General features: G+C 41.1%; 1 protein-coding gene across 1 annotated transcript; it reads left to right on the top strand.

Annotated features, from left to right (window-relative positions):
• The first annotated feature begins 4,249 nt into the window (after positions 1-4,249).
• On the top strand, positions 4,250-14,206 carry TMEM35A (transmembrane protein 35A). The gene is made up of 2 exons (XM_007467957.1): positions 4,250-4,369; positions 13,793-14,206. Exons 1-2 carry the CDS (start codon positions 4,250-4,252, stop codon positions 14,204-14,206), a joined length of 534 nt encoding a protein of 177 aa, XP_007468019.1.
• The last annotated feature ends 1,693 nt before the right edge of the window (positions 14,207-15,899 follow it).

The following is a 15,899-nucleotide window of genomic DNA, read 5'->3' as shown; positions in this document are numbered from 1 at the left end:
TAAGTATTGGAAGGGAGACAAAAATCGTCATTATTTGCGGCTGATCCAGTTGTCTATCCAGAGAACACCCAAGGGAATCAATTGACACACTCATAGATTTAACAAGAGAGTTCAGAAAAGAGTTCAGCAGAGTGGTTGAATACCAATCAATAGTTTTCCTGTAAGTCAGCAACAACCAGTTAGAAGATATAATGGAGAAAAAAATCCATTCATGATGACAAAAATATAGCATAAAATCCATAGGAATAACTTTAAAAAATGTATAGGCTCTACACAAAGAAAACAAGGATATTTGTACATCTCTCAGCAACAGGGATTTGAATAAATGGAAACTGATGCCATATTTCTGGATGGGAAAGCTAAATTTTGTAAGATATCAACTTTTAAAATTAATTACATGTTTAATTCAATCCAGCCAAAATTCAAAGTTATTTTACCTTGATAAAGTGATTCTAAAGTTCACCTAAAACAATAAATAGGGGAGAATGGCAAAGAAATTTTAGAAAAAGAATAATAGTGATGGGAGACTTGGCTTATAAGATATTAACATGTATACATAAGTTATAATATTTAAAACGTAGTACTGTCACAAGAATCAACAAACAAATCAGTAGGACTGAACAGAAAGCCTTGAGACTCACCTAGAAAAAGACAAGAACCTGATATACAATAAAAGAAGCATCACAGACCAATGAGGATAGACAACAATATTAAATGTAAAAAAAGATGAAAGAATAGAACTGCTTTAAGAAAATATAGGCAAATGTTTAATCTTCAGATTGGGAAGAATTTTCTAAGCATAAAAGCAATGAAAAAGTCATAAAAGTATTTTAGATCTGACTCCATCAAATGTATTGGCAAACACAAACTGGAAAAATATTTAAAACATGATTGATGTCATACAGATCTCTTATGAATCAATCAAAAACCACTAACACTCAAAATAGAAATAGCAAAGGACATAAACAGAAGATATACATACTACTAATAAATATATGAAAAAATGTTGTAACACACAAATAATCCACAAAATACAAAATTCTAAATAATGAAATTAGTGAAGATGAAAAATGCACTGATACTCTCAATGCAGATCTGATGTGGTGATGCATATATATTTCTATACTGCTGATCAGAGGGTAATTTTTTTCCTGGAAAGCTCTTTAGTAATACGTATCGAGTCTTTTAAATATTCATATCTTCTAAATGAATTAAAGGAGCAGCAGCAGCAAACTGAGGAACAGCACAGGTTTAAGTTGAGTACCCCAACAGGCGGCAGCCGTGCTCTGGACTTGGGGAGCTGCTTCCCTGCTGGCTCAGTTTCCTCATTCACGAAATGGAGAGAATTAATAGTACTAATCTCACAATACATGCAATTCACTTAGCATAGTATCTGGCATCCTCTAAGTGATGATTAAATGTAAGCTGTTATTAAATTTGTATACATATGCATATGTATATATGAAAAATTCATAATTTTGACCTATTCACCTTCTAGGAATTTATCTTAAGGAAAAATTCAGGAATTCAGAAGAGACTGATATATAAGTATATGCAGAAGGAAAAACCATGGAAAGAACGTCAATATCTAGCAATAGGAGAATAGTTAAATGAATTATAGTATATTCAAATGATGCTGGAGCATTACACAATCATTTTTAAAAGACTGGGTTTTTGAAGACAGTCTAATGATACAGAAAAATTGCTAACAACTGAAAAAAAAAGCAGGGCATAAAACTGACTATCGTAGGATTAAATTTCGAAAAATAATTTATATATATTTTGTACATAGGTATTTAAGAAAAAGGTCAATTAAAATATTGACCCATCAAAATATTAAGAATGTTTATCTCTGCACACTGGGATCGAGTTATTTTTTCCTTGTAATATTTATTATTCAGTATTTTATACATTTTTATAGTTAATAGAGTTATTCCCATTATCATGTAATTTGAAAGGAAAATAGCATATATATATTTTAATCATTTGCTTAAGTATGTGAATGTGCTTCCGTAAGTAGTCATTTTACTGCCATATTCAATGTAGGACATTTGGAAAACAAATTATAAGGACAAACATTTCATTTTGGTTTATTCTTTCCAGTCTTTCTTTTATGTATGAAGAAATTTTCTCCTCTCTAACAAATCCTACTCTCTACTATGCAACAAGCCCATTGGGAGCAGGGTCTATGCCTCATTTATCTGTGTATTCCTACAGTGCCTAATTCACTTGTATGCACGTTGTAGTCACTCACTAATTTATAGGTCGAATCATAATAAGAGTCTGAAATGCTTCCACTATAAGATATAAATGATTGCTAAGTCTTAAAGTGTTACCACTCCCCAGGATATTTGCATTTAATTCATCAAATTTTTCCCAATCAAGATATATTAGGATCTGGTGCACAACAGGGGTTGTTCTAGGTACTGTAGGGGATATACAGAAGTTGTTTCTCCCCTTTAAATGCTTATAATCTAAACTAGCTATGGAGTGAATTAGGAAGGCAGAAGAAGCAAAAAGAGAACCACATCCATTGAGGTATCATTATGTTAGACACTGCTAGGCAATTTACTAACATGGAATTCTTACAACAAACCTTTGAGGCAGAATTTTCATTCACAATTTTTTTTTTTTTTTGCGGTATGCGGGCCTCTCACTGCTGCGGCCTCTCCCGTCATGGAGCACAGGCTCCGGACTCGCAGGCCCAGCGGCTGTGGCCCACAGGCCCAGCCGCTCCGCTGCACATGGGAAACTCCCTGACCGGACACGAACCCGCATCCCCTGCATCGGCAGGCGGACTCTCCACCACTGCGCCACCAGGGAAGCCCTCATTCACATTTTATAAATGTGGAAATGGAGGCTCAGATAAATGACTTATCCAAGTTCACAGAGTTAGTGGTAGAGCTGGGATTGAAACCCTGGACCTTCAGGGTCTGATGCCAGACTGTTTTCTCTTTCTTAATGAACACTGCCTCTTAAAAAGGTGTGTGTGTGTGTGTGTGTGTGTGTGTGTGTGTGTGTGTGTGTGTGCGCGCGCGCGCGCGCACGCGCACACTATAATTACAGTGCTCAGCAGTATCAGGTAAGTGCCCTATTTACGATGCAAAATATTATACAGAGAGGCAGTAGAGCAATGGATAAGAGCCTGGGCTCTGGAAATGACTGCCCAGGTTTGAATTCTGTCTCTCCACTTACTAGCATATACTCTTGGGCAAGTTACTTAACTTCCCTGTGCCTCAGTGTCCCATCCATAAAATAGGAACTCATATCTAGCTCACAGTGTTGCTGTTAAGATGAAATTAGTTAATACAAGTCAAGGGCAGTGTCTAGCACTTAGTAAATGGTCAATAAATATTGGTTACTATCACAGGAAATCAGAGGAGGGAGAAATCATATCCAGCTGGCAGTGGATCAGGGAAGGCAAAGGAGGTGACATTGAAGAAAAGGCTGAATGCTAATGAAGAGTGATAGAGCAGGGAAAGGGAATGTAGGGGAGGTAGGAAATCTCAGGTTGGATGGGACCATGAGTGGATAGGAGATGAGGGGTGGCAGTGGGAATTACTGGAAGATAAACCTCTGAAGAGAGGCAGAGGTCAAAATGTGGAGGCCCTTAAATGCCAAATTTAAAATTCTGGAGTTAACCACTGGGCAATGGGAGCCATGAAAGGTTTTGGAGGAAGAGGAAGATAAAGCCTTCTTTGGCAGCAATCAAGGTGGACAACTTTGCAGATTTATCCTCGAGTGTTACCAACTGCAGAAACCACCAACTCTGAGGACTAATGTTTTGACTGAGGGAAAGGAAAAGGGGAGAGAAGGGGAGAGGTTGGAAAAAGGGAGTGAATAATGAAAGGACTGTACAGATAAACAGCACTCCTGGTGTGAAGTGATAGAACGGTCTTCCTTAATTCCTCATTACAGAGGCAGCCCAGGGACTGAACTCGAAGCATAACCTACCTTTTCCCCCATTTAAGACTTTAAGTTTCCACCTCAGTTTAGGACTTCCTTTAATATCGAGACTGTGCTTTTGGCCAGTGCGGAGCAAGCGTAGGGCATTAGGACCCAGCGATTGTTGTAGTGAGAGAGGTTGAATCTCGGCCTCTCAATTTTTCCCTCGAGCTTCCTCCTCTCCCTTTGTCATTCTAGCTGCCTGCTGCCTCCGCAGCGTCCCTCTAGCTCTCTCTGTGCTAAGTGCCTGCGCCTTAGGGTGCGCAAAGCAGCAGTATTAGTCGGGACCTGCCTTGGTGACCCCATGGCATCCCCTAGAACCGTAACCGTCGTGGCACTCTCAGTGGCCCTGGGACTCTTCTTTGTTTTCATGGGGACTATCAAGTTGACCCCCAGGCTCAGCAAGGATGCCTACAGTGAGATGGTAAGTGAAGCAAACGGGTGATGAGGAGCGCACCCCCAAGGGATGGCGAGTACCTCTCCCCTTCTTTCCTTCCCGGTCCACGGTCCCAGCCCTTTCACCCCTACCCCCACCCCGGACCCTCCCTTCTCCCCAACAACTTTGCAGCTGGGAAGGAGCAGCTGTATGAGAGCGATTTCATTTGCAGGCTATGCCGAGAGCAACTGTCTTGGAGCCACTGAATGCCAGTTGGGGGAGGGGTTGCCCAGTGAGTACCCCCACCCCCAAGTAAACCGGAGGGCTGAGACCTGCGTAACACCTGTCATTGGCAGGAGCCCTTCCCTCCTTCCAGCACACCCAAAGTCCCGGCAGCCAGTCTGCAAGTCTGATTCCTTCCCTTGGAGCTAAGAGTTTAGCAAGCTGGACAGTTTATTTATCTTGGGGAAGAACAAAAGGCAAGGAGGAAAGAGCTGAGGGCGAATGGGCTACTGAAACAAGCAATTTTTAGGGGCGGGGAAGGTATTCCTCATCCCTGGCGGAGAGCCGATGGTGTTCCCCTAGCCGCCTGGGTGTGTGTCTATATCCTTGAGACAAAGCCGACTTGGTCCAAATAAAGGTCACCAAGAGCCTGCTTCTTCCCCTTCTCTCAAGGGAGAGCTGGATGTTTTGTTTTATTTTGTTTTGTATATGGGCTAATCTGCAAAATCTGCAAAGTCTGCTTTTCCTCTCCTGCAAAATAGTCCTTAATCCCCACCTTGTCTCCCGTGGATGCCCAGGGCCAGGCCCTCTGCAGGTTTTCCCCTCCGCAGAGTTAGAATCACCTGAAGGTGAATGGCCAAAACATCTCTGCAACCTGGGGGCTGGGCTGCTCTCCACAGTTGGGTGTGAAGAGGACTTGTTCCTATGCTGTGGAGTACGAAGTGATGGCAGGGGATGTTTCCAGCACTTCCGCTCTCGCTTCTCCCCCTGTCACTTTGCCTCTTCATTTCCCCGCCCCAGCTGAAGAGAACCTGCTTCTCACTGCTTTTGCCAGGCTGCCAGTAATGGGAGGGAGCCCATTAATGGGTTCTCAAGGTCAAGAAGGAAAAGAGCTTAGGGGAGGAACAGGAGGGAGAGAGAAGAAAGACAAGAGGGATTCCCCATTAGGGCTAAGGCAAGGAGGAGTAGCCCCACACGTTGACAGTTGACAGGAATAAATAGGTCTCCTGGAGCTCACTGCGGAGCGTTCCAGAGCCCCTCAACGTGAGCTGCAAGTGGATGGAGTCTGGCAAATTGTAGACGCTCAGAAATGTTTGCAGGCAGCTCTGGCTTGTCTCAGGGTTTGAGCTGGTGTTTCCCATGTCTCTCTCACCACAGGATCACCTTGGCGTCAGGGAGGGTGGCTGGGACTCAGGGGCCAATGTCTAACCCCATTTGCAAATCCTAATGTGTTTCCCCTCCCCCCTTTCCCTCCTCCCAGAACATTTGACCAGATGGAATTGAAAGCAGGTCAAAATGAGTATCCGAGGCAGCCTGCATTGGGGAGGGGAGGGGAAGTGGGGTAGCAGAAGCCACCAAAGGCAGAGGGAAAGGGTGGAGGGGAATTGCGACTATATTTTTGTCTTGGCAGCAGTAGTTTGGCGTTAGATTATAAATAAATGCATATGCTCTTGCTTTTCTTTCCTTTTCATATATGCATACATTTATATGTTTATGTGTGTGTGCCTTGGGTATATTTAAGCTTTTCCTTGCCTTAGGGACATAGTACCCTTCTTCAGTATACTGCCTGTCTCCCTATATACTGCTCAGCTGCTTTAGAGGCCTCCCAAGCTGCACCCTAAGTACGGTGTTAGGTTTTGCAGGCAATCCAACTAAGATGGAGTCACCGGGAAGCTTCCTATCAGCTTTGCTGGAGCTCATGAGGAGGACCAGTCACAAATGAGTTTGCAGTAGGTTTCTTCCTAGGGTATGGAGCTGTTTATTACAGTTTAATGAAAGGCAGAAAAAAGTATATGAAGATTCCATATCATACAAAGGAACATATTTAAATAGGTATAATCTAATACAGCAGTACAGAACCATTGTGTGTGTGTATGTACGCACAATTCCGTGCTTCTGTGCTCAGGGCATCTGGAGGCAATGGAAGAGCTATATCTAGCTGGGAGGTAAACTTCACAGTAGCATGAAGCTTGAGGAGGATTTTCAGACTGCCGTTTTCCAGGGTCCCCTCCTGCATTGAGCATTGGGCCCCAGGCTAGAGATGGCTTTCTGGCATAGGGCCCACCGCATAGTGCCTGGGCCGGCCCAGCTTTATTGTTGAATCCATAGGGAGTGGGGACAATTCAGTTCTAGTACAAAGAAGTTGCTCAGTTTATAGTTGTTGAGTGGCTGGGTGAATGAATGAGTCATTGTAGCATTGTCTTGGCTTGTCACCACCCTTCAGATTTCTCTGGTTGGCTCTTGATGATGCAGTTCAGAAGCCATTTCTTGCCCAACCAGAGATCAGTTGGGATGACTCTCTGGTATTTTCTGTTTTGCATTTAGGAGTGATTCCTCTGCATTGATGGAGTTAGTCATGTATTGACTGCAGTGGCTTTTTGTGTAAAGTCTCAAGGTGGTGTTGTTGCTCTTGTTGTTTATTCTTTAAAACATCTCTGTGAGGTAGATTTATTTTTTAAAGTTATGCTTATTTTACTGATGGATAAACTGAAACAGAGCAAGTTTAATGACTTATCCAAGTTCCTAGGGTAAGCTGCTGTTGGAGCAGAGATTAGAAACCAAGTCTGTGACTCAGTATTCCCAGTAGAGGAGTCATTAATGGTTACAACTGCTTTTTTGGATGTCAGAACTTACAACCGATTCTTGAAAATATCTGGCACATTTTTTCTCCTTTTTTGGTACTAGTTTAACTGCCCCAATCCCATATTTTGGGGTTTCATTTTACTTCAAAACCAATTTTTCAAATTTAGAGGGTTCTTTTTTGCTTTTCTGTCAACTATTTTTTCTTGTTCTAAAGCCATTAGTGTTATGCTTAGGTATTATCCCCTCCATGGAAAATCACTGCTAAAAACCAGACAGACAAATGTCTATGAACTTCTTTCCTGTCTCTACTGGGGAAGCCAGGAAAGGTTAGTGGAAGGAGTACAGACTTTGAGTCATGTAGGTTTGGGTTCAAGACCTGACACTCTTAGTGTCTGTCTCAGTTTCCTCATCTGTAAAATGAGGATAATAACCTACCACAGGATGTTGTTGTAAATATTAACTGAGATTACATATGGAAGCATCTAGTACAGTGTATGAATATGGTAGGTGTTCAAGAAATGCTCTGGGTTGAGGTGATGATAATTGATTCTATTTTACACAGTGGTTTCCTGACTAATTCGAATGGCCAGTTTAAGGGATTGAAATTAGGCATGTAAAAGAGCAAGATGCTATTTCCTTATGCCATGGTGAACAGACCTCCATGCAGTCAGCTAATATAGAAAACTCCACACTTGCTGCTGGGTAATACACAGTGGATCCCATGGAGAATTTCCAGATGCCTCTCTTGAATAGCCTGTTTGGTATGTGTCACTCCATACCTCCTCCCAATTTAGCAAGTGTCATTATAGAGTACTCTAAATCCCACATGAATTCAACACGACTGACCACTCCCCTGACTAAATGCCTTCATTAATTCACTTGAAATTGTGAGACAGCACTTACAAATGCTGCTAAGCAGTTTAACATATGAATGGTTGACTTGCTCTAAATTTGGTATTCAGCTCTTTGTGACAGTGGTTTAATCCTGTAAGCACAAAGGGCCACAAATGGAATAGTAAGAAAACACCACAAATCCTGTCACATTGAAGCCAAAGGATTTTGACCACGAGGAAGAGAGGGCAAGTCTCTGACAGGGCAGGTCTCTGCCACTTCTTTGCATCCCCTTATAGGGAAGGTTTGTTGTTGATTTGGATGATTTGCTTATTTATAGTTAAATGCCCTCCGGTATTTCCCCAGGGTTTGTGTAGCCCTAGGAAAATACTCCAGATAGGTTTGGGCAGTTTATTTAATGTCCATAGGTGATCTTTTATACTTCCAATCACACTATTAATTGCTTTCCAACTACATAATAGTTGGAATGATAAGGTAATAATACTAAGATAATAATAATGAGATAGTAATTTACTGATGCTTAGACTGTTCTCTGAGGTGGTACAGTACGTTTATTCCCTCAGAGAGGCAACTGACCCTGAGATGTGAAATGACTTTGCTTAGTTCACACAGCTAGCTATCCTAAGCTAAACTACATTGACATTTGTGCCAGGGAGCGTATAGCCTCTCAATGGCCAACAGCTGTGCTTGTTTCAGAGCGACTTTTGACTGACAGTGGAAGTCAGACCCTTCTCCCCTTTGATGCAATCTGGAAGGGATCCACTTTGCTTAGTAGGACCAGGTTTGCCAGCTTCCTTTTTATGTGGGCATTATATGACAGTGGAAGGTAGAACTGCTTAAAAGGTGTTTTTCATTCACATGGATATTTGGCAATTAAACATGTGATGGTTTATTATTGCATTTAAGAAATGATCTATGATTCACATATGGCTATTTTTCCTACGGAGATTCAGGAAAATCATACTTGAAACAGTAAATTTTGCAGCACTTATGTAGCCTTTATGATCTAAGATATCAACCAGGCTGAGATTTTTAGCCAAAATATATTTTTGTCAGTACCCTCTTTTGCTTTCATATAGTTTTTTCCCTGTAAATTGTATTGAAGTATAACATACATACTGAAATGTGCACCTAAGTGTATACAGCTTGAGGAATTTTCAGAATCCCCCTGTGTAACCAGCACCCATATCAAGAAGCAGAACATGACCAGCATCCTAGAAACCTCCCTCCTGGCCCCTTCTGATTACTACCTTCCCAAGGGTAAATCCCAACTCCAACAATATAAATTAGTTTCACCTGTTTTTGAACTTTATGTAAATGGAATTATACAGTATATTAGCTAATTTTTTTTTCTTTTACCTAACTAGCATAAGTGAACTAAAGTAAACCAGTTGTGAGCTGCTTAAGTTTAATGTAATTAATATGAGATCATGGCCCCTGGGGTGTTGTGAAGAATAAATGATAAAAAGAAAAAAGGTATAACTACAGAAAGGCTCCATATGCTTTTGACTCATGTCTGAATCATATAGTCTCATACTATAAAAATGGACCTGCTTGAATCATTGCTATTATCATTAAAAGAATTACTGTGGCTTGCAAACATATGGATTTCTAATTGTGTGGTTCATTAATGATAAAATATGTGTGTGTGGCCCTTGGTTGATGCTATGACGTTATGATTCTTTGACCAAATCTCCAAAATGCTCATTTGATTTACAAAAGGGGAAACTGAGGTAATAAAATACTTAGTAATTTTCTGCAAGCAATTTAGGGGCAAAACTAAAATTGGAATTTAGCTTGTCTTAGTCCAAGGATATTGCTAGATGACTGCCTTTGATTAAAGGGGTTTGAAACATTTGACTAAACCCTTCTGTCTCCTGCTTCCTTCCCCTATAAGGAAACTATGGTTTCAGGGTCTGGGTCATGGCAATGAAAAAGAAACAGACATAACAAAGTGAGCTTCCAGAGCCTTTTGCGAGAGTGACTCAGTCAACTCCCTTTATTCTTATTGTCAGGACAATTAAAGTCGTTAGAGATCTAATTACTATAGACTTAAGACACATGACCCTTCTATTGTTGGAATTGAGGTGGCCCAGACCAAGTATTGTTGCTGCTGGCAATAGTAGGATACTTTTGATGTCTCTATCCTACTCCACAGGAGAAAGAATAAAGGGCTTCCTAGACTGTCAAAACCTCATCCAAGCTTAGTCCCATCTCTAACAAGTTAAACATTCCCTGTCTGGAGTCATGGAGAATAGATGCTATCTGTACCTACTCAGCTTTGAACTAAAGATTTGATGAAATGGCTTATCCACATGCAGTTTCCTCTTGAGAAAAGAAGGAAAGAGGCAACTGCTGCATAAAAATATCTACAGCTGCAGTTTAAGAGGTTAGATAAACAACTGAAAAAGTAATATGTAGTTAGAGCAAATGCAGAGAACAATGATCACTGAAGTCATAGGAACTTGATTTAGAGACCTGGAATTTGGCCTACAGATTTCACTATAGTATAGATAAAAATATATTCCTAAATGATGGGTGGTTAGCCCTAGGCAAAAAAGGAATGTTTCCAGAAGCCATTCAGTCAGCATCTGGAAATCTTGGCTGTGCACTGGCTGTAAGAAGCTCATCCTGCTTCCTGTGTTCATTATGTCAGAAGGTTACACTTAGGATTTAGGACCCGCCTCTTGGGGAGCTTTGTGTTGCTAATTTAAAAAGGTCCTAGCTTAAAAGAGTTAAGGAAAACTCTTGGGTCTAGATTTCTTTCCCTTATGTCCCCCTGCTACCATCACCAGAGTGTTGAGGGAGAGAGAGTGGGCAGGTGACATCTAGGTTAATAGTGAGAGGAAACTGCCAGATGCTCTAATCCTTGGCTCAGCTCTGCTCCACATGGGTCTAGCTCAGTTCAGCCCAGGGTTTTACTCTGCCTACTGGTCAACCTCTCTCCTAATTTCTCTCTGAAAATCCTTGATTTAACCTAAAATGGGAAGAGGGAGGAAGAACGACTGATACTTTGTGTTTCACTATATGCTCAGGAACAGGTTAGGGACTAGAGGTGAATAAAGGTAAATAAAGACAGGATGTGACAGGGCTAGGATTCAGAAGAGGTGTGAGGCAGTGTTGTGCAAGTGCAGAATCAGATCCTGCCTCTATTTAAAGTTGTGATATTTTACTTGTTGTGGATATTATTTACCTTAATCAATGAGTGTTTTAGTGCCTTCTTAAATTTTACACTCAGGGGACATAGGCTTACTTTATCTTAGTCCCAGCCGTGCTCAGGAAAATGAGGCTCAGAGAGGGCAAATAATTTGCCCAGGGACACCAACTAGAAAATGACAGAGATGGGATTTGAAGCCAAGCCTGTTTGAAGCCAAATCCATTCTTTTTTTAACTAAACCACTGGTCTTGAAACAGTACTCATAAAGGACTATTTTGTGCTACTCATGATAATTAATCCATGAAATAAAGGTGCATTCACTAGAGAAATGACTTAACATTTGTTCCAAACAAGAGCGTGTGAACACTATTCTAAGCACCAGATGCTCCTGACAGGTCAAGTTGGCTTTCTGCCTGATTCTTGTAATACTTGTCTTGCATCTGGTGCTTTTGACTATTCTCTTCTTAAAATTTTTGGCCCCTATGACCCCATCTCTCCTGGTTTTCCTCCTACTTTTCTGACCACACTTGCTTCTGTCTATTTTGTGGATTCTCTTCCTCCTCCCATTTTTAAAATGTCTGTCACACATTTTCCCACTGTATACATTCTACCTGGGCATACTGATAACTGTCAATTCTGTATCTTTACCCCAGACCTCTATTATTGAGCTGCCTACTAGACATCTCCACTTAGGTGTCTTAGAGATACTTCAACTAAAAAGCTCCAAATTGAGTTCCTCATTCCTTCCTGCCCCATCCCCCTCTTCTTCTGGATGCATTCTTGACTTCTCCGTTTCCCTCAGTGTCCACATCCAGTGAGACATCAATTCCTGTTGATTGTGCATTCAAAGTATCCTTGAGTCTCTCCCCTTCCCTCTATCCTTACTGTCATTACTCTAGTCCAGTTCTCTCACCTGATCTCCTGGCTTCCAGGCATACCCCTTCCAATCAATCCTCCATGCTACTTCCAGAGGGACCTTCCTTAAAAGCAAATTATGTTGTTCCCCTGGCTTATAGGATAAAGTCCAGCTCCACAACGTAACAGTCCATGATCTGATTCATATCTGTCTTCTCTGTCTCATGTCTCACCCTTTCCCCCTTCCTCCCCCAACCTATGCTGAGCTGGGGCAGTGTTCGAAACACACCAGTCTATTTTGTGCTTCAGGGCCTTTGCTCATCCAGCTTCCTCTGCCCTCGATGCCCTTCCCTTATTGATCTTGCAAACATCTGCTCTTCTTTTAAGATTCCACTCTAGCTTTTCTCAGTCCCCATCTAGGGAGATTTGACCACTCTGGTGTGCCTCCACTGTACCTACTACATAGTTTATTTCAGCACCCATAACACTTTATTGCACTTATGTACTTCCATAACTTTTCTTCTCATAAACTCAAACTTCAGGAAGGCAGGGCTTTTGAATGATTGATGTCTGTATCCGGAGTACCGAGTACAATGCCTAGCACAGGAGGCACTTAATATATATTGAATGAATTAATGGATACTTCATGAAAACAAAGTAGTGGGCAAAACCAGAAAGACACTTGATAAAATCTCATCAATTTACTACAAAATGAGGATTGGGTCAATCTGAATAGTGAAAAATATGATTATCTATTACTCTAAGCTCAGTATAATTCTATTACTTTGTAGTATATCCAGTGCCTCCCTTCTCTGTTCCATGATATCTGCCTTTGGGCTACAATTAGACCTTATACAGTATTCTATTATATACCACTAACCATGCTGCTTTATAATGTTGTTTATGCATCTGTTTCCCCCCCACTACACTGAGAGCTTCTTGACCCTATCATATTCATCTCTATATCTCCATCACATAATCCATAATAGGTATTCAATAAATGTTTATTGAATTAAAATTAATGAACTTGAACCAGGCTAATCAAAGTAGTGTCTTGTAAAATCCTAGGGATTTATCTCAATGATCATAAGAACGATTTTTGTCTTACCATATTTTAAAGATATATAAGGGGCTAACATTTGCATACAGTTAAATTTTTCTGTTTGCTTAGCACACACTTTTTTTATTTTTACAGATTCCACAAATGTAAACTCCAACTCAGCTCTTTTTTGAATTAACACAGATTCCAAATTAGGGAAGTCCAAATTAGTGAGGCTTTACCGCCTTGTCTCATTTTTGTTGGTATTCATATGCATCTGGGTTTGGACAAGGTAGGCACTAGAAAATGCGGATATGGCTAATCAGTACCAGTTTTTATGGGCCCAGTGAATTTTCTTTTAAATTCTTAATGTTGTTTATGATTTATGATCAGAAAAATTTTTTTTAATAAAAGGTGCTCCCACTGCAGGGGGCATGGGTTTGATTCCTGACTGGGGAACTAAGATCCCGCATCCTGCCCCCATGGTGTGGGCCCCCCCCACCAAAATTTTTTTTTAAACTATAAAGCCAAATTCTCTTACCTTTGGTGCTGTTACTAAGGTTTAAATCACAGGGATCTCAGCAGATTGCTTGCTTTTTTCCTTAATTACAAGGCTTTTATTTAGGGGGCACAGTAAAAAACGAACACCCTTGGCTGGTGTGGAAAGGGAATGGTGGGGAAGAAGGACCTTGCTTGTGTTTTCTTCATTCTAATGTTAAAACCATGGTTAATGCAGCGATTTCCTTATGGTATTCCACTCTAGAAACGTGCTTACAAGAGCTATGTCCGAGCCCTCCCTCTGCTGAAGAAAATGGGGATCAATTCCATTCTCCTCCGCAAAAGCATTGGTGCTCTTGAGGTGGCCTGTGGCATTGTCATGACCCTTGTGCCTGGGCGTCCCAAAGATGTGGCCAACTTCTTCCTACTTTTGCTGGTGTTGGCTGTGCTCTTCTTCCACCAGCTAGTCGGTGATCCTCTCAAACGCTACGCCCATGCCCTGGTGTTCGGCATCCTGCTCACCTGCCGCCTACTGATTGCCCGAAAGCCCGAAGACCGGTCCTCTGAGAAGAAATCCTCGCTGCCAGGGAATGCGGGGAGTACCGGCAATGCGGGAAATACCGAGGAGCAGCCGTCCTTATATGAGAAGGCCCCTCAGGGCAAAATGAAATTGTCGTAGGAAAGCGGAAGTGCAAAAAAGTGGACCTTCCAGGCAGTTGCCTCCATGACACCCAGGAAGATGTCAGTGTGTGTTTTTCATTTGATTTATTTATCTTGGGGGAAAAGGGACAAATATAACCTACAAATTAATGGCCCTATTGGCTTGTGTACACCTATACCCTAAAATGACCTCCCCACATAGATGTATGTGCACCACCTTTAATCACTCTGGGGCAACTCTCACATCTTGCTGCATGTACATGTATATGGCTAACTATTGAAGTGTATTTGTGAGATGGACTCCAGCAAGCATGTGACTTTGAGATTAAGTGTGGGAAAATGTTACTTACTGTGTGTGTGTGTTTGCGTGTTTGCACACACTTGCGAAGGAGAAGGCTCTGATCTTGAACTAATCCTGCATAGGTATCCTTCCCTTTATAGACTGATTCTAGTGAAGGCAGAATAAAATAAATCACCTATAAAGAGAATGCTACTTACTTCTTGGTATAAAACAAACTATGTATTCCCATGGGATGGAGGAATCCCTCACTAGATTAAGCTGAAAACTTAAACCTACCACTTTAGGAAAAATTTCCTTCAATTTGAGACACTGAGTTACATGTAAAATGAATTAACTTCTACTTTAACACTTGTTTAAATTGTAAATACTCCATACTGAGTTTAATTAAAATAAGGGAAATGTGCAGTCAATAAATAATCTAATTCTTCAAGTGATAAAATTGGAAGTTTCACCTTGCCTTTGTCGGAACCCAACCTACTAAGCTCCTTTACTCACACTTGGAAACTGAAACAGTAAACTTTATATCGGACATCTTTTTTGGATTTTCTTAAGCCAAAAGCTGCCTCACTTCCACTATTCTCAGCAGCTAACCAGGATTTGGCAGCTGCTCCACTGTTGCGGTTGAGGGAGCGAGGATTAGTCCCGTTAGAAGTCTGTGAATCTCAAACTAGCTGTTCTCTTAAATCATCTGAAATTTGACAGAGGAGCCGTATCCAGTGTTTCTCTGCCAAACAGATTCACTATTCCTATTGAATTTTCACTGAGCTTTGCTAGTGTAAGCAGAGAGCCACGTTACCCTCACAGCTGTCTCCTCTACACCTCTTTATCATTCCAGTGAGTTGAGTTTAGCTGGGGGAAGGACATTTGATATAGGTTAGTTGGATTGAGCAGTATGAAAATTTGCTTTCTTCATTACGTACTGCTGCTTCTCCTTGTTAGATGTGCTTTGATGGTTTTAATGTTATTGTGCCAGTGATAGGGAAAAGGGTGGGAGTGTTGTGTGTAGGGGGAGTACAAATTATTGTATTCAATATCATTGTTCTTGTTGATTGATACCTCTCTGTCTTATTTCTCTCATTCTTTCAAAATAAAAATTTTTGAAGTTTGGAGGAAATGGTCTGGACAAATAATGAAAATCTGGAAAGAAAGGGTCATGTCATGGGATTCAGATTGTCTTATTTTTGAGTGGATGAGGGAGGAGAATAAAGAGAAGGGGGAGTACAATAACTTAATATACTAATGAGGTTACTAACTTTCCAATCTCATTTAAGTTTCCTCACACTTCTGTGACGTCAGCATATAAGACAGAAAGCCACAAAATTAGATCTCAATACAGTTCCCAGGTTTGGGGAGTTCTGCTTTATTAGGTGATGCCAAGGGTAGGTAGAAGAATGATTTCAGAAATAATTGC

Source organism: Lipotes vexillifer, unplaced genomic scaffold (assembly GCF_000442215.2).
Source record: "Lipotes vexillifer unplaced genomic scaffold, Lipotes_vexillifer_v1.1 scaffold152, whole genome shotgun sequence".
NCBI classification, from domain to species: Eukaryota; Metazoa; Chordata; class Mammalia; order Artiodactyla; family Lipotidae; genus Lipotes; species Lipotes vexillifer.
The sequence above is the reverse complement of the archived record's forward strand: the minus strand, read 5'-3'. Positions and strand labels throughout refer to the sequence as shown.

Bases quoted from the DNA above. Each gene is read 5' to 3' on its own strand.
- TMEM35A (XM_007467957.1), top strand. From the start codon at position 4,250: ATGGCATCCCCTAGAACCGTAACCGTCGTGGCACTCTCAGTGGCCCTG. The intron at 4,370-13,792 runs GTAAGTGAAGCA...ATTCCACTCTAG, and splicing joins AGGATGCCTACAGTGAGATG to AAACGTGCTTACAAGAGCTA.